The sequence below is a fragment of the Mycteria americana genome, chromosome 11, assembly GCF_035582795.1.
Source record: "Mycteria americana isolate JAX WOST 10 ecotype Jacksonville Zoo and Gardens chromosome 11, USCA_MyAme_1.0, whole genome shotgun sequence".
Taxonomy (NCBI): domain Eukaryota; kingdom Metazoa; phylum Chordata; class Aves; order Ciconiiformes; family Ciconiidae; genus Mycteria; species Mycteria americana.
The window spans coordinates 14,517,611-14,532,031 of record NC_134375.1 but is presented as its reverse complement, the minus strand read 5'-3'; the positions used below and the strand labels follow the sequence as shown (position 1 = coordinate 14,532,031).

General features: G+C 37.6%; 1 protein-coding gene across 1 annotated transcript in view; it reads right to left on the bottom strand.

Annotated features, from left to right (window-relative positions):
* The window catches only part of SHQ1 (SHQ1, H/ACA ribonucleoprotein assembly factor), a 56,247-nt gene that overhangs the window by 9,529 nt on the left and 32,297 nt on the right, over positions 1–14,421 (bottom strand). The window contains exon 10 of the mRNA XM_075514333.1: positions 13,539–13,659. Coding sequence (XP_075370448.1) covers positions 13,539–13,659 — 121 coding nt within the window. The remainder of the gene's footprint in view (positions 1–13,538; positions 13,660–14,421) is intronic.

The window sequence follows — 14,421 nt, the reverse complement described above, 5'->3', positions numbered from 1 at the left end:
CAAAAAAATCCTCCAGTTCAGGAAAATAATCCTTACAAATGGATATTTACCTGCAACAATAAGAAACTCATTACACTAAACACACCATCCATTTGCCAAAACTACTCTTTAAAAAGTCATGGGTTACAAAAGAACATGAGCCTCAAAATCTGCTTGGAGATAAGAGACTAAGACTCAGTTACACCTTTTTATATGTGACACCATATTTCACCATTCTTTATTTCACTGTCAAGGTGAATGCTAATGACTGTTTCAAGTTATACACTAGTCAATGACCTCCAATCACAGTGAAATAGTTTTGAAAAAGCAGGCTCAGAATCAGTGAACAAAAATACTCCAAATCAAGTTCTGAAATAAATTCATAGCAGAAAGCCCATAGTCTTAGTAACTTTTAACAGACAGTGACAACCACTTTGCCTATCTGTACACACACTGCTGTAGTACAGACTATAAAAATGAACCTAACTTTACACTGTTTTTACTGCAAAGTACCTTATAAACTCCTTTACCCCAATTCCCCACAAGCTTGGGGAAACCATGCATAGATTTTATTTCATCCAGCTCTGGGAACACAACCATTCTCTACAGTGAAACATGGCTAAAAGTTAAAGCATAACGATTCTACCCTGAAGTTTGAGGCATGAAGTGGAAAAGAAAATACACACAGCACTTGAACCAAAGGGCAACCCTTCCATGGAAACAAAAGGCACTCATTCAGAAAAGCACAGAAAATACTACAGGTTCCTAACGAACAGGAAAGTCTAAAACCTATTTTACATCCCTCCCTTCAAAAATGGCACCTCTAGCCACAAAACTCCTTATTGTATCAGTTAAACAGAAAGATGAATATGCAACATTTACTAAATCACCCTTTCCAGCCTTTATTAGCTGGTTAGCTCATCATAACCCTACCTGGCTTATGAGATCTGAAAGAATCACAGAATAGGTCATACAATTAACAGCCAGTGAGATAAACACGAACAGCACCATTCAACAGTTTCATGTGCTTAGTTTCTTACACATTTTTATAGTAAGAGGTAGAACCAATAAATAACTCCATTAAAATCTCATTAGCTCTGATCAATGAGTATGGAAGATAATACAAGAACAAAGCTGAATTTAATGTGCTAGTGAAGGAGAAACAGGATCATTTTCTTCAGGACTCAGGTAAAAACTGACCTAAAATTTAACTAATCTTCTACATTATCTGCAGCAAAAGAAAGACAGATGAGTGTAAACACAACAGAAATAACGAAACATTTGTTCACATGATTTAGTACTACATTAACCACTGTCTTCATAGGAAAGAAACAAACCATCTCCACAACACAGCACTAAAGACTGCTTAATTTCTACACTTCCTTATGAAAAGCTAGCTGCTAAAATAAAATGTGTTCAGTCTATTCAAGATATTTATGCAACTGCAGGTAAGAATTCATTCTTTCCATTTCTGAAGAGGATGGATTCTGATTTTTAGCCTAAATAACCTAGGTTTACACAGTTATACTGTCCCTGTCTATACTTACTGTTAATTATTTCCTTTCTAACAACTCTTGGAAATACCAGGCAACTTCAATCAAATTTAAGAGCAACTAGAGGTTAAAAAGATCTTTAAATTCCTACATATTTCATGAAAATAAGCAGAGGTAGATCCAAAATAATGACCCTCATGAGAAAAGGCCAGCAGAACCAGCGACCTGTATTGGCTTGGTAGGAGACCATGGCATGCACATACCAACCAGCTGATCAGCGCTAAGACAGCTACCATATATGCTGCCTCTTGCCTGGTGGAGGTGTCAAAGGATGTGGTGAAGAGATTAGGGCACAAGGCTTGGGTTTATAGGAAGTTTATAGAATCTTTTTTTCCTCCCTCCCTTGTAGACATCAGACAAAGCAGAGACCAGAAAAGCGTTCATTGCACACCAAATCTTTATCTTAAATGTAGGAAAACCACACCATAAAAATGGGAGCACAGGGTTAAAAAAGAAATCTGGAAAATACATCTCCCTGTAAGCAAGATGCCACCGTTTTAAACTGACAGGATTAGAAGAGCAGAAATCCAGCATAAAGAGACTACTTTTGACAAGAGAAACCCACTACTTATCTTCAGGTGACAGAAAGCAGTCCTGAACCATAAAACAATGGCTGATGTGGAAGAATCCAATGGGTTTATGGGGAACATAAAATGCTTTCATCTTGAAATTCCGGCTTTCAAAAGACATTACATGAATTCTGAAGCCAAGAGTGATATACTTACACTGCAATCCAACTTGCAGTCTTGTAAACATGAACTGCTATCTACATAGCTTAAAATATTACAGTTTGTTAACCATAAATCAAATATAAAACACAGCACCATCGTTTCAATTTAAGCAACTTCTTTTATGTTAATAAGTCTGAATATTTCAAGTGACTTTCCCTCCATATTTATTCTGAAATTCTACAGTGCTTCTTTCATAATGAATCTAAATACTGCATGAGCTGAACTTCACATTTATAAATATTTAAAAAAAAGATGAAGCTTTCCAATATAACATCTTACTTTCATTACTTGGTCTTTTTGATAAGTTGAAACCAAACATATGATGGATTATAAAAGAAATCAAGTACAGCTTAGTTATGTAGATGATACTATGAAAATACTCAGCAGAGAAAACAGACTTAGAATTAATATTGGACTATAAAAAGAAACTGAACAGTATGTATATGTTTTAAGAATACTTTAACTGAGCTTAGAAGCAGCTCACTGTTGCCAAAATAGCTTCAGTAAGTTGCAGCCAGTCCAACCATCTAACAATGGCACAGCTTCCAAAGTTATATATGATAAATACAAATAATGAAAGATGAATAGATAACTCACCACAAAACAAACGCAGAGAAAGGAACAGATTTTATAATGTGATAGTAAGCATTGGCTGCATTACAGAAATGGAATGCTGACAATTGTTCTACATTAGCTTCACCTCCCTCAAATTTCTTAACTGCCATTACCTAGAACTTGGTCTTCACCATCACCGCTGGCAATCTAGGAGATAGCACTCCTAACACTGTAAATTATACAATTTGTATTACAATATGGGAATGAAAGGCACTCAAAGCAGTGCAGAAGATGTGAATTTTAGTGTCAGGATAATGCTAGTAAAGTCATGTATTACAAAAATAACAAGAACAACAATGACAACGGACAGGCTTAAAGGTACATTGCTCCAACATGATCCTACCCCTTTTCAGTGGAATTTATCCACCAAAGAACAAAAGTCCTAGTGAGGTTGATCAGAGTTTTAACTCTGACACTGCTCCATTGCTTCTGACTTACACCCGTAACACTTCAAGGGAAAACACCACCTGTAGCCTTCCCACTCACAGTCCATTCTCAACTCGCACAATCTAAACATAAAAAGACACCAAATCTGAGCATCTTGCAAATTCTTGGCAGGAAAGCAGATTTTTGCAAGGGCCTAAACTGAACAGCCTGCTCCCGTCTTCTCCCCCACACACCCTGTTGTGTTTGTAGGGCACCTCGTATCAGATGCTCTAGAGCATGATCATGCCTCTTATGAATAATAATAATTAATAATAATCATACCACCACACCCCACTGAATTGGCTACAGATCTGGGCTTCCTGACCACAACAGGAAAACTTGCAGGACATGCATGCAGCGTCATGTAGCTGGCCCACACTGCCCAGTTCTTGCAGGAAGGAGTTCCCAGGGAATAGTGGGGAGTAGGCGTTAGGCCACAGACTAAATTATAATCTCATTCAACATCTTTTCTTCCTCTGTTCCGTCTTCAGGTTTATGGAGCAATCACTGCAAAGGGTGGGGGCAGGTGGAAGAGACCAAGCTAGCTACTGACAAGGTTGGAAACAAAACAGGAAGACATTATCAGCCTGCAGATCGGCTTCCCACTTTGATCACAGCTGCACACTCCACCTGCTTAGAAAGGCAACAACTACACAAGTTCATCCTTCCCCTAGTCAAAACAGAAGAGTCAGCTGAGATGTGCTGACTGAAAAGACATGACACAGATCGCTGACCCTTCTGTAGGCAGATAGGAACTGCCTCCCAACAACTTTGGAAAATCAAAGCAGTAGCCTGAGGGGGGAAAAAAAATGGCTTTCTTCTTTGCCTTCTCTATCCACAGCAAGGTGCATTCAGACACAGCCTGAAGGAAGATGAGCTATAGAAAAGTGATGGAATAAATAGAAAAAAACAACAGAGGAAAAGGAGAGGAAAAACATCAAAGGAAACTGCAGCTAGCAGCTGGGAGGAGAGATTAAATCCCTTGTTAAAAATCCATGTTTTACAGGGCTTGCTAAAACATATATAAAGGGGAATTTCTGGTATTATATCCACCTGTCTATCACATTTCTCAGCCTTCAGGGCAACCAGTGTTTCGCTTGAAGCCTCTTAAGTCAGTATATTACATTACTTGGATATTGTTATTTACAAAGTGCTCTATGTGCACCTACTGCTTTACAGACAATTGAAGTGATGGCTCAGGCCTTAAATAAGATGCAACATTTAATGAGAGGCACGGCAGCTCAGGATGACAGTAAACAAAAAGAAACAGTATTAAAAACATGCATCAAAACAGTGAAAGAGGAGACATATAATGTGCTTTCAAATTATTAGTTACTATTTTTAAATCAAAGAACTGTGATCTAAGGATTAAGAGCAGATGATTTGGGATGAAAATAAATCAATCTGGGTTCTCTACCAAATTCAGGCACCAACAGTCAACGTACTCTGATAAATTGGTAAACCCTTATCTAAGTTCTAAGGAGAATGATAGCATTTCCTCTTGTAAGACTAGAAAAGGCAGTTTTAGTAGCATAATAAATTGCACAGAATCTCAAATACTTTCTGCAGACCCATAGCTAGTGTTGGAACCATGAGGTATTTTTTTGAGCTACGCCATCTTGACGGAAACAAGTAAGACAGTACAGAATTACCCAACAACCTAGGGAGAATGAGCCAACTCATAATTACTCTTCACTAGTAAAATGTGAAAACTTATTGCTGTCTGAATTTTTCCTGTTTCCTGTTCAAGTAGATGGATTTTATTTGTAATTCTTTTTTGTTATACTACACAATGGCTAAAACCCGAAATCTCTGTCCCATCATACTTGCAGACAAGTCCAAATTAATCTTTAACTTTCTTACCAATGAACTATTAAGTTTATTCAGTCTCTCGCCATAACATAGGCCATTCAGACATGTACATTCACAGAACCTGTTTTCCCCTAATTCTCTCAATTTTTTAACATCTTTTTGAACAGACACTAGAATTAGTCTGTGTTTAGCAGTCTCACAAATGACGCATTCTAAGGTCATGCCACTTCCTTGTCCTAAATGATACTACTCTGCTTCTTCAGCTGAACATTGTACTCACCCTCCTGCCTCCTCAGAAATAAATAGGTGCTCAGGTTCAAACTGTTCTCAAGCATGACCCAACCTATTTTTCTGGAGCTGCTGCCCTCAACTGTCTTACATTCTCTAATCCATAACTATGATCTACAATCTTCTATTGTGCATGTGCCCTCTTATACTTGATAGCATTAAGATGCACGTTGTTCAAGTAAGCACACGTTGCCTATCTGGGTCAGTCTGTGCAATTTGTTTTCTACCTTTAAATAAGTAACATTTAATGTCACCGGAAATTTTTATCTAAAAAGACATACACTGTATTTTCTTATAGATTGTTAAAGATACTGGACAGTACTCTGACAAAAACTCTGAAAACAATGGATGATCTTAACTTCATAAAGCAACAAAAAACCCCTATCTGTCTTTTCCCAGGTTTTGGTTTTTTTTTTCATTTTCCAATACTTCCTAGAACCCTGACATATTAGTAACTCCTAGGGTTGGTGGCATGTAAACTGAAATATACATAAAATGAACCTCAAAGAGCCTGCAAAGAGACCACTTGAAGTGGCCACTCCCATTATTGGTAAAAACTTGAAAACCTGCTGGGACATCTGAAAGTTGATACACCACTACAGGCCACCAGAGAAGTGAATGAAAAGCAAACCTAATGCAGCATGATTACTCAAAGCAGTAAGCAAATGTAGAGCTGCATGCTGAACTAGCTGCCAGCAGTAGTAATGCCAGCTTGTAAAACCTGCTAAGAAGGAATTACAATAATTGGGGATTGTAGTCATGAGCAACTATAGCAAGTCATCACAGGACAATAAGGGTGAAGCCCATGTAACCAGATAAAACACAGCTTTCTTATTGTGTTCGTGAAAAAGGTGTAATCACACGCAGCACCAAGATTTTTTTTTTTTGTTTACACCTTGTATATATACACCTTAAGCCAAAACAGCAAAGGAAAGAATAGCCTTCAAATTAAAAATCTCCAAAATCCAACAAGTTGTTTTGTTTTGCAGGGAGCTGGAGGGCAGGGAATTAAGTGGCTTCAGTGTATCCACAATGACAATACCATTAAAGAAGGACAGTGAAAAAATATAATCCTCTAACTACAAGACAGATCAAAAGAAAGGATTTTGCAATGGTGGCAATGGGGTTGTTACACTATCTGATAAATAACATAACTGGCTACATCAGAACATATGCTAAAAGCATATGCTAATGGCAAGGCTGCTTTCAAAGCAGCAACGTGAAAGCAATTTGGCTTTTCTCTGCACCACCTACTTTGAATACTGGAGTTTTTAATCAAACCTGAAATTACCACAGCCTTCACTAAGCTAAGGTTAACATGGGCACCAATTAAGGTAAAGTAAAACCCTAAACAACCTAAACTACAGCCAAAGCAGAGTACAGTTGACCATGAAACTGTAATGCACACAAAATACAATACTATGAGGTATATTCTTCCTAAGGTCTTAACTGTATGAAGTGCTTTAAACATGCTGTACAAATCAGTTTAATCCCACAGAGCCAAGAAGCAGGATTTTCATCCAGAATATATTACTGCTTATACCTTTGTTCTTCTGAATCATGGCTGCTGAATCCAAGAGGTTAACAGCTGAAAATTAGCATATTCCTCTAACATTTGAGAACGCTTTAAAGCACTGATTAATTTTTCTTATCTGTTAATGTATTCCCTCCTCCCCCATTACAGATCAAAAATTTAATAAACATGTTAGTAGTACCCCATTTGGAAACCTTTTAGGATAGTTTTGTTCCTGAATCCTCCTTGTCTGAACTTAATATTTTCATAGTAGAGGTCACAGTCAACAAGAGTTACTCTATTCACCTCTCAGTTAGCAGTACCGTCCTGAGTTTCAGATGTTACAACTGAGTCATTCCCAGGAACATGGCAATGCCACAAAGAGTGAATAGGACTTCATGAATATCAACCCTACAAGCAGCAAAAAAGCAAAGACCAAAGGATTTTTATAAGCCTGTTTTTCCTCTGTTCAAGTATTTTGAGCTTTACAAAACCCTAAACCACTAAAGAAAACAAAAATGCCAAGAAGAAACAGCTGCAAAAATGGCACAATCAAAATAGTTTCTACATACGTTGAAACACTTTTCAAAGTTTTCCAGATCTTAGCAAATAATAACCAGGTCAAATTTCCTAAGTTTGCAGATAGATTATCAGTTTCACAAATAATTTTAACATATAATTGCAATATATGTTAGAATTCTACTTACATTAATCTAAAGATCATAATATTTGACTACACCAGCTTAAAGATGTTATGTTACAAAATATTTTTCCCGAATCTAGCAAAAGCTTCAGGAAGGCTGTCATACATGATCCGTACTCAAATGCTTTTTGCCCTACAAGCAAGCACAGCATAGGATATGGGGAGCTGGTATGTGTAACAAGATACAAGGAAAATAAGTAAGATGCTCTATAGAGGAGAGAACTTAATCTAAATTAATAACAGACCTATACAGCCTATGCAAATACTTACATGAACTGAAGAGAGGCTGTTGAAGATTCAGTGTGGTACAGTGCGTTTAAATGGGCACAACAGCAGTCAAACCATCAGCATTACTCTGATTATCAAAGGTACATTTTGAAAAAAATTATAGTAGGCTGTCTTGTACATTCAAACTCACTCTTTTTTGCAAATATAAAGAGATGCTCACTTGTAAAATAAATATTTAAAGTCAGTTAAAGACAAGAAAGAGGTCAGAATGAACAGAAAGAAATCCTCCCTCTGCCAAACTTGAACCCATGCAATGGACTGAAACTATGACACTGAAGGCTGATTTCCTTACTTCCTTGTGCACTTTAAGATCTGATGTGACACAGGCAGTAAAAATCCTAAATCTCACAGACCTCCCCCCCGGAAGACTTTGGCTCCTTAATGCCTTTGCAACATCAGGCCTTAACACTTCAGGCCCACATTACACTATATTGATTAAAACAGTAATTCAGAAAACCTAGGGAAAAGAAAAGGGGGGCTGAAAAATCACAGTCAATCTCATCACCTCAATGACATGCTGTGAATGTAATTAATCCTACATTTATTTAGAGAACTTCACACCCTACACATAAAGCAGCAACTCCCTGCTGGCTTCAGACTAGGTAATTATGTTGTAACAAGGACTAGGCTTCCATTACAACAAAGAGATGAAAAGGAAAACAGACCTATGAAGCTAGCTTATCTTTTAGGGTATGTCTCACCTGCAAACCAAGAGAAGCAAATATAACGTGCTTAGGAATATCTGAGTTAGCTTTAATTTAGTTAGTTCCAATAGAGAGCAGCTTCTACACAGACTGCATAAATGCTACCAGGAATCCTGGTTTTTTACTCTAAAGCGAATAGTCCATTGAACTGGTACATTACACCTACAGTCACCAAAATTAGCAAGATTACATTTGTCTGAGGTTGCAGAGCACATATACTTAACGTGAAGGTGCGACTACAGAGCACGCATACATTAAAGACACCTATATACCAGTATAACAAATCAAGTTGCAGATACAGGTCCACAGGACACACAGCTCATGTCTCTTAACATACAGATCTCCTTTACTGTATGAGTTGAAGCAACTACAATACACAACACAAAAAATGATTTTATAATTTTTTGCAATACAACAGATCAAGAATAAAACGTGAGATGGTAAGTTTAAAAGTAGAAAAATAGTGATAATGAAAAATGTAATACAAATTACATGGGATCAAACACCTTATTCTCCTGCATTCCTCACACCCATAGAACTTTGAGAAGTATACAACTATACAACTGTGCATAAGTAAGTGTACTAAACCCTTGGAAACTGCCAAGAACGCCAACAGCCTCACCTCCAATTCAGGATCACAGAAAATAAACCTTTACTGATACTAAAGTGGTACATGTTTAAAACTAAACATCTACATTTTAGGTAAAAATATTTTAAATATTTTATAAAAATTTTTATAAAAATATTTTATTATTCTCTTGTGTAGGGACACAGAACAGTATGCACTTAATTGCCTGCCTGGACAAGGACTCAGAGGAAGTTGCTCAGCCTTCCACCTAGCCACTCATGTTATGGCCAGCAGGCATCACACAGCCGAGCTACCAGAAGGCACATAGGTACAGCAGTGGACAACAAAAAGCAATGTGAATAGAGACTGGCACAAAGGGGAATACAAAGCACTGGAGAAAGACATGAGGCTACACAAAGGAACCTCAGCACAGCAAGAGTCAGTGGGTAAACTACTCTGACTTCTATAAAGGACACAACTATAGGGTCACAGACGCATAACTCCCCTCCGGCAGAAGGCAAAAAAATTCTCTTGCAACAAACCCACACCTAGATTCCCTTGGTCTTAGCAGCCCATATTGCAGCTATCAGACAACCAGTGGTTTCCTCAAAGCTCTTTCTCCTCTCCCTCATCTCCTTCTGCTCAGAGTAAGGCGTGAAAGATGGAGAAAAGCTCAGACTTGTAATACAAATTAAGTTATAAGTTCACCTTGGAGAGGCTGCCATATGTATCGTAGTGGTTTGTAAGAGCTCTGACCTAAAGAAAAAAAAGCATGCAAACCAGACAAATTAAATTTAATTTTATTATGGAAATGAAAGTAATAACAGAAGTGACAGCAGGGTAGATGATAAGCTCACTTAGCAGGGGAATCAAATGAAGTGATGACATGTCATTATGACCTCAGGGGTTAAAGATGCAATTTTCCATCTGGCTGCATCTGGCTTTTCAACATAAATGTTGACACCACCTGCCGAGATTTACTACAGGATGCCTCCATAGGTCTTTGTCTAGCTTTTGTTACTCAGGTTAACATTTACTTTTCCCTCTTTTCTGATCAGTTTTGCTGAGCAACGTGCTCCCTTTCTTCAAAAACCAATGAATAGTTGAAAGATTTTACATGCCACTTTATTATGATAGATCAAATTATTAATAGTAACTTCACAAGCAGCTCAAGAGAGAGATACAAGAAACCTACAAAGCAGGTAAAACTAGCCTTAAGATTGCAAACAGGAAGACAAAACTTTAGCTACACTTGCTAATACCTTGCATTGTCCAAGACTTCTAGGAATCTACTTTTCTCTTAATAACAGATACCCAAATGAAATAATTTATCTGAAAAAAAATCCTTAGAATTGTAAGAATCCTTAGTTTGTAACTCACCATATCCAGTTGACTATTAGCTACCTGCATGTGTTTTATTCAGCAGTTTAATAGTTTCCAATTCCAGATACATTATGCTTAAAATAAATAATCTTTTGCCAGCCTAGTGACACATTCACTTACTCATCTGATGTAGCCACAGCCAAACTGTGAACTCAAACCAAATTTGTAATCAGCTATTGACACACTGTTGGCTATAAAGTTTTTGTTTCCATATTGAATATTTAAAAGCTACTACCAGCAGCGTTCCTCTCCTGGAGGCTTAATCTGGAATAGGACTGTATCCTTACTACCACTTTATATATCCATTACGTTTTTGCCTGTGCCAAAATTTTTTTCTAAACCTACAGTTCCCAGACTTTTCTCTGCCAGTACAGGTGAGCTAAAAAGCTTGCTTCCAGCTGCTTTTAAAGTGCCCAGATTCTTTACTAAAAAGAACCTACAGTCTGTTTTAACTGTTTAAACAAAGAGGCCCCAACCTCCACTAGGACTTGGTTACACACCAGAGAAAGACGGGAAGAAAAGAAAAACCCTCCACAGATTTTGAGAGCGCCCTGGGACTACAGCTATGAAAAGACAGGAGAAAAATGGAGACAAAGAAAGTTAATGAAGCTTGCATGGAGCAAAGAATAGCTAAGAAACAAAACAGAGAAAGTATCCAGACTGATCGGACATGCAAATAACTTCATTGGAAGAGCACCACAAAAGTACCTATAAATACCTTCCCTCCCAAAACTCTTTCACCACAAAGGCAATTACCAGCGGGATGTCATAACCTTCTTCCCCCGCAATGGAAGATGTACCACCCCCCTCTCCAGATGCCTAACTCACGTTGGGGAGCTAGGAACCCTTGTTCTTAATAGATAAATTGCCATCCATTTCTGTATCTGTTAAGGTATTTTCTGAATGACAAGTGAACTTCGTTGCTCCCTTCAACATAAGGGAAAAAACAGTGTTCCTGTTTACTTCGCACATGCTTAACTTTCAAGCACATGCCTCACTGCTAAACTGAACAGGAATGACTTAAGCATATGCTTAAATGCTTTCCTAATTCAGACCCTAAAAATAGGAATGGTTTCTGCAGTTCCTCTTTCTCTTGTTCTCCTAATGACAGACAACTATTGTGCCATGTCATTACGACAATAAGATAGCTTAATTGCCCTCTTTCCAGAAGCTGTCAGTTCTGCTTAACTGGTACATAATGTATGCGTCTGGGAGTAAATGTGTTAATGTATCAGTCACTTATATCTACCATACATTTTCCTCTGCTGTATTTAAAGAAAGCCTTGGTTTTATCACTGACTTGCTAGACATTATATTCATTGATATGGGCAGCAGTGATATTACTGTCTTATGACTCATTTATTTGTGAAAGATGCATGAAATAACTTTCTCCTCCTTCATTTACTGCACTTTTTCAACTCAACTTCAACCTGAACATGAATTTCCCCATACTTGTATTTAAAGTGTGGCTGAAAAAGGCCTCCTCAAGAATGACAGTATAAAATGAACTGGCTGTTCCTGTAACTAATCAGGATTGAGGAATCAAAATGTTTGGAAACACCCCTAGTTGCTTTAAAATATTTTGTGCATTGTTTTCCTGTAGTAACATAGTCATTGAAAGCATACAGAGAAGAGTAAGAATCAACGATATCTACAACATTTAAGAAGCAGCTATGAAGGGAGGGCCTTTAATTCTCTAAGAAGTACTGGTAAGGTTACACCTAAATATACAGCCTATGCAAGCTGGCTCAATTCTTTCATATTCTCCTTTCTGATCATGGTTATTACCATGTTCCCTCTACATCCCCTCACTGCTTGTTGTGTCTTCTGCACTTAAGAAGTTATTTTTTTCTCCCACAGTCTCTCGTTCAGTTGTGAACTGGAATGCAAAGACTATTTTTAACCATTGTGTTACAAGTCTATATGTCGCTATATTAACAAATATGACAATGGCATTTTTTGTGTTTGTATTAGTAAGGCCTTCCTTTTCAGATAAATATTACTTGCAACTCATACACGTATTTTTGTGGGCCTTCAGAGAAGGCTGTGAAGACATAAAAAGTGAGGGAGAAAAAACAAAAGCTGCATGGAAAATAGAATAAATCCAACAAGAACAATATAAAGCTTAGTAAGATTTAAACACACAGCTTGCTTCATTCATTTAATCCATTTCTCACTGTTATCCTACCAATACTTTTGTTTTTAAACCATTAAAGCATGCTGACACTCCTAACCAGGCTGGTTGCAAAGTTCCCAAGACTCTGGAAATAAGTAAAGCCATGCTGACTCCATTGAAAGAACACAGGTGAGGCACAGAAGTGGTGAAGTGTAGGGACATTGCCTGGAAGTAGCAGAGTCACTGTTTCCTCCCAAGTGAAGTGGAAGCCAAAGCATATTGCCAAGGAGAGTGAGCTGGCAAGCAACTACAGGGGCAAGAGTACACAGTGCACAAAGATTTGTGACACTTATTCTGGCATTAATAATCAATTGGTACAACTGCTACAATTATACAGATGTAAATCGTTTGCATGGGCTCTGACCAGAATTGGAAGTTGTCAATACTATTGGAAGTTATAAATTGAATCCTGAACTAGGAGTTGTTTCCAACCTTTTTCCTAATGTTATTTAAGTGCTATATAAATATTTTTGTTCCTAAGAAAGATCACAATGGAATGAAAATTCCCCAGAAGCTGTTTTTCCCCCCCAAACCATTAATATATTAATGAAAATTCACATTTTTATTTAAAATGCAATTCCTCCCTCCCTTCTCCAATGATGTCACTACACAAAAAAAATGCACCGAATGTCTTCACTTACATAGTAAGAATAGCTGGATAGCCAAGGCTACTAAATGAAAAAGACCGATCACATTTCCATTTGTAAGAGACAGCATTTCTTTTGATTTTACTGATATTTGTTCATAGCTGAAATATGCTAAAAACATTTCCCACATCAATAACTACTTAAGAACTTACTTGGTTTTTTGAATCCAGATGCAATAGTCTGTAACGAAGAGATCATTAAGGATGTAGGCAGGGTCATTCTCCCTAAAAATCTTGTGAATGTCCAGCAGACACTTCAAAACTGCAGCTTTTCCTGGAAATAGATTTTTATTTTTGTAATTCACTCGAAATCAAAATAGATAATCTTTACCATCTTCTCACCTTTGAGGTTTTAACAACCTTGCTATCTACAACCATCTTGTAACTTTAAGTTGATTCACAGTCTCAGAACGGCAGTAAGATGACTATGCCCCTCAGTATCCACATCTATGTGGATGTGGAGCCTCTAAATTCAGTAGGAATCTCTCTGCAAGACTAAAGCCTCAAGGCATAGTCATGCGTGTAATTCTCTACAGCTGAAGAAGCCCCCTCCCCCAGCTTTTCCACTTCTCTCTGAGCTGTGCTGGCCCAAACTGTAGCACAGTCACACAGTGAACCATACAAAAAACCAACCAAAAACAAAAACCAAGCTGAAAAGTAACTTGCAAATAACAAAAAGTTATGCCCCATCATTTATCTGAAGAACGAGAAAACCTATTTCCCTGTAGGCCTACACGAATACCTGTTCTGGAAAATAATAAGGTTGCAAACACACAGCCCTCAGCAGGGTCAAGCACGCAGGAGCCACAGCAATTGTGTAAGCGATACCATCGCCTAACATCTAACCATCGTCTTAAATTAAGCAGAACTTTTCCTGCTTCTGTTAGTTACAGAATAATTTGGCAAATTGAGCCCCCAGAAAGAAAAACTCACTTCAGGCTCAAGAAGGTGCCATTTGACATATAGCTGATAAGTGCAGTAAAAGATTTAAAAACTTGAATGTTTTCTCATTCCACAACCAGAAATCTTTCTGTAG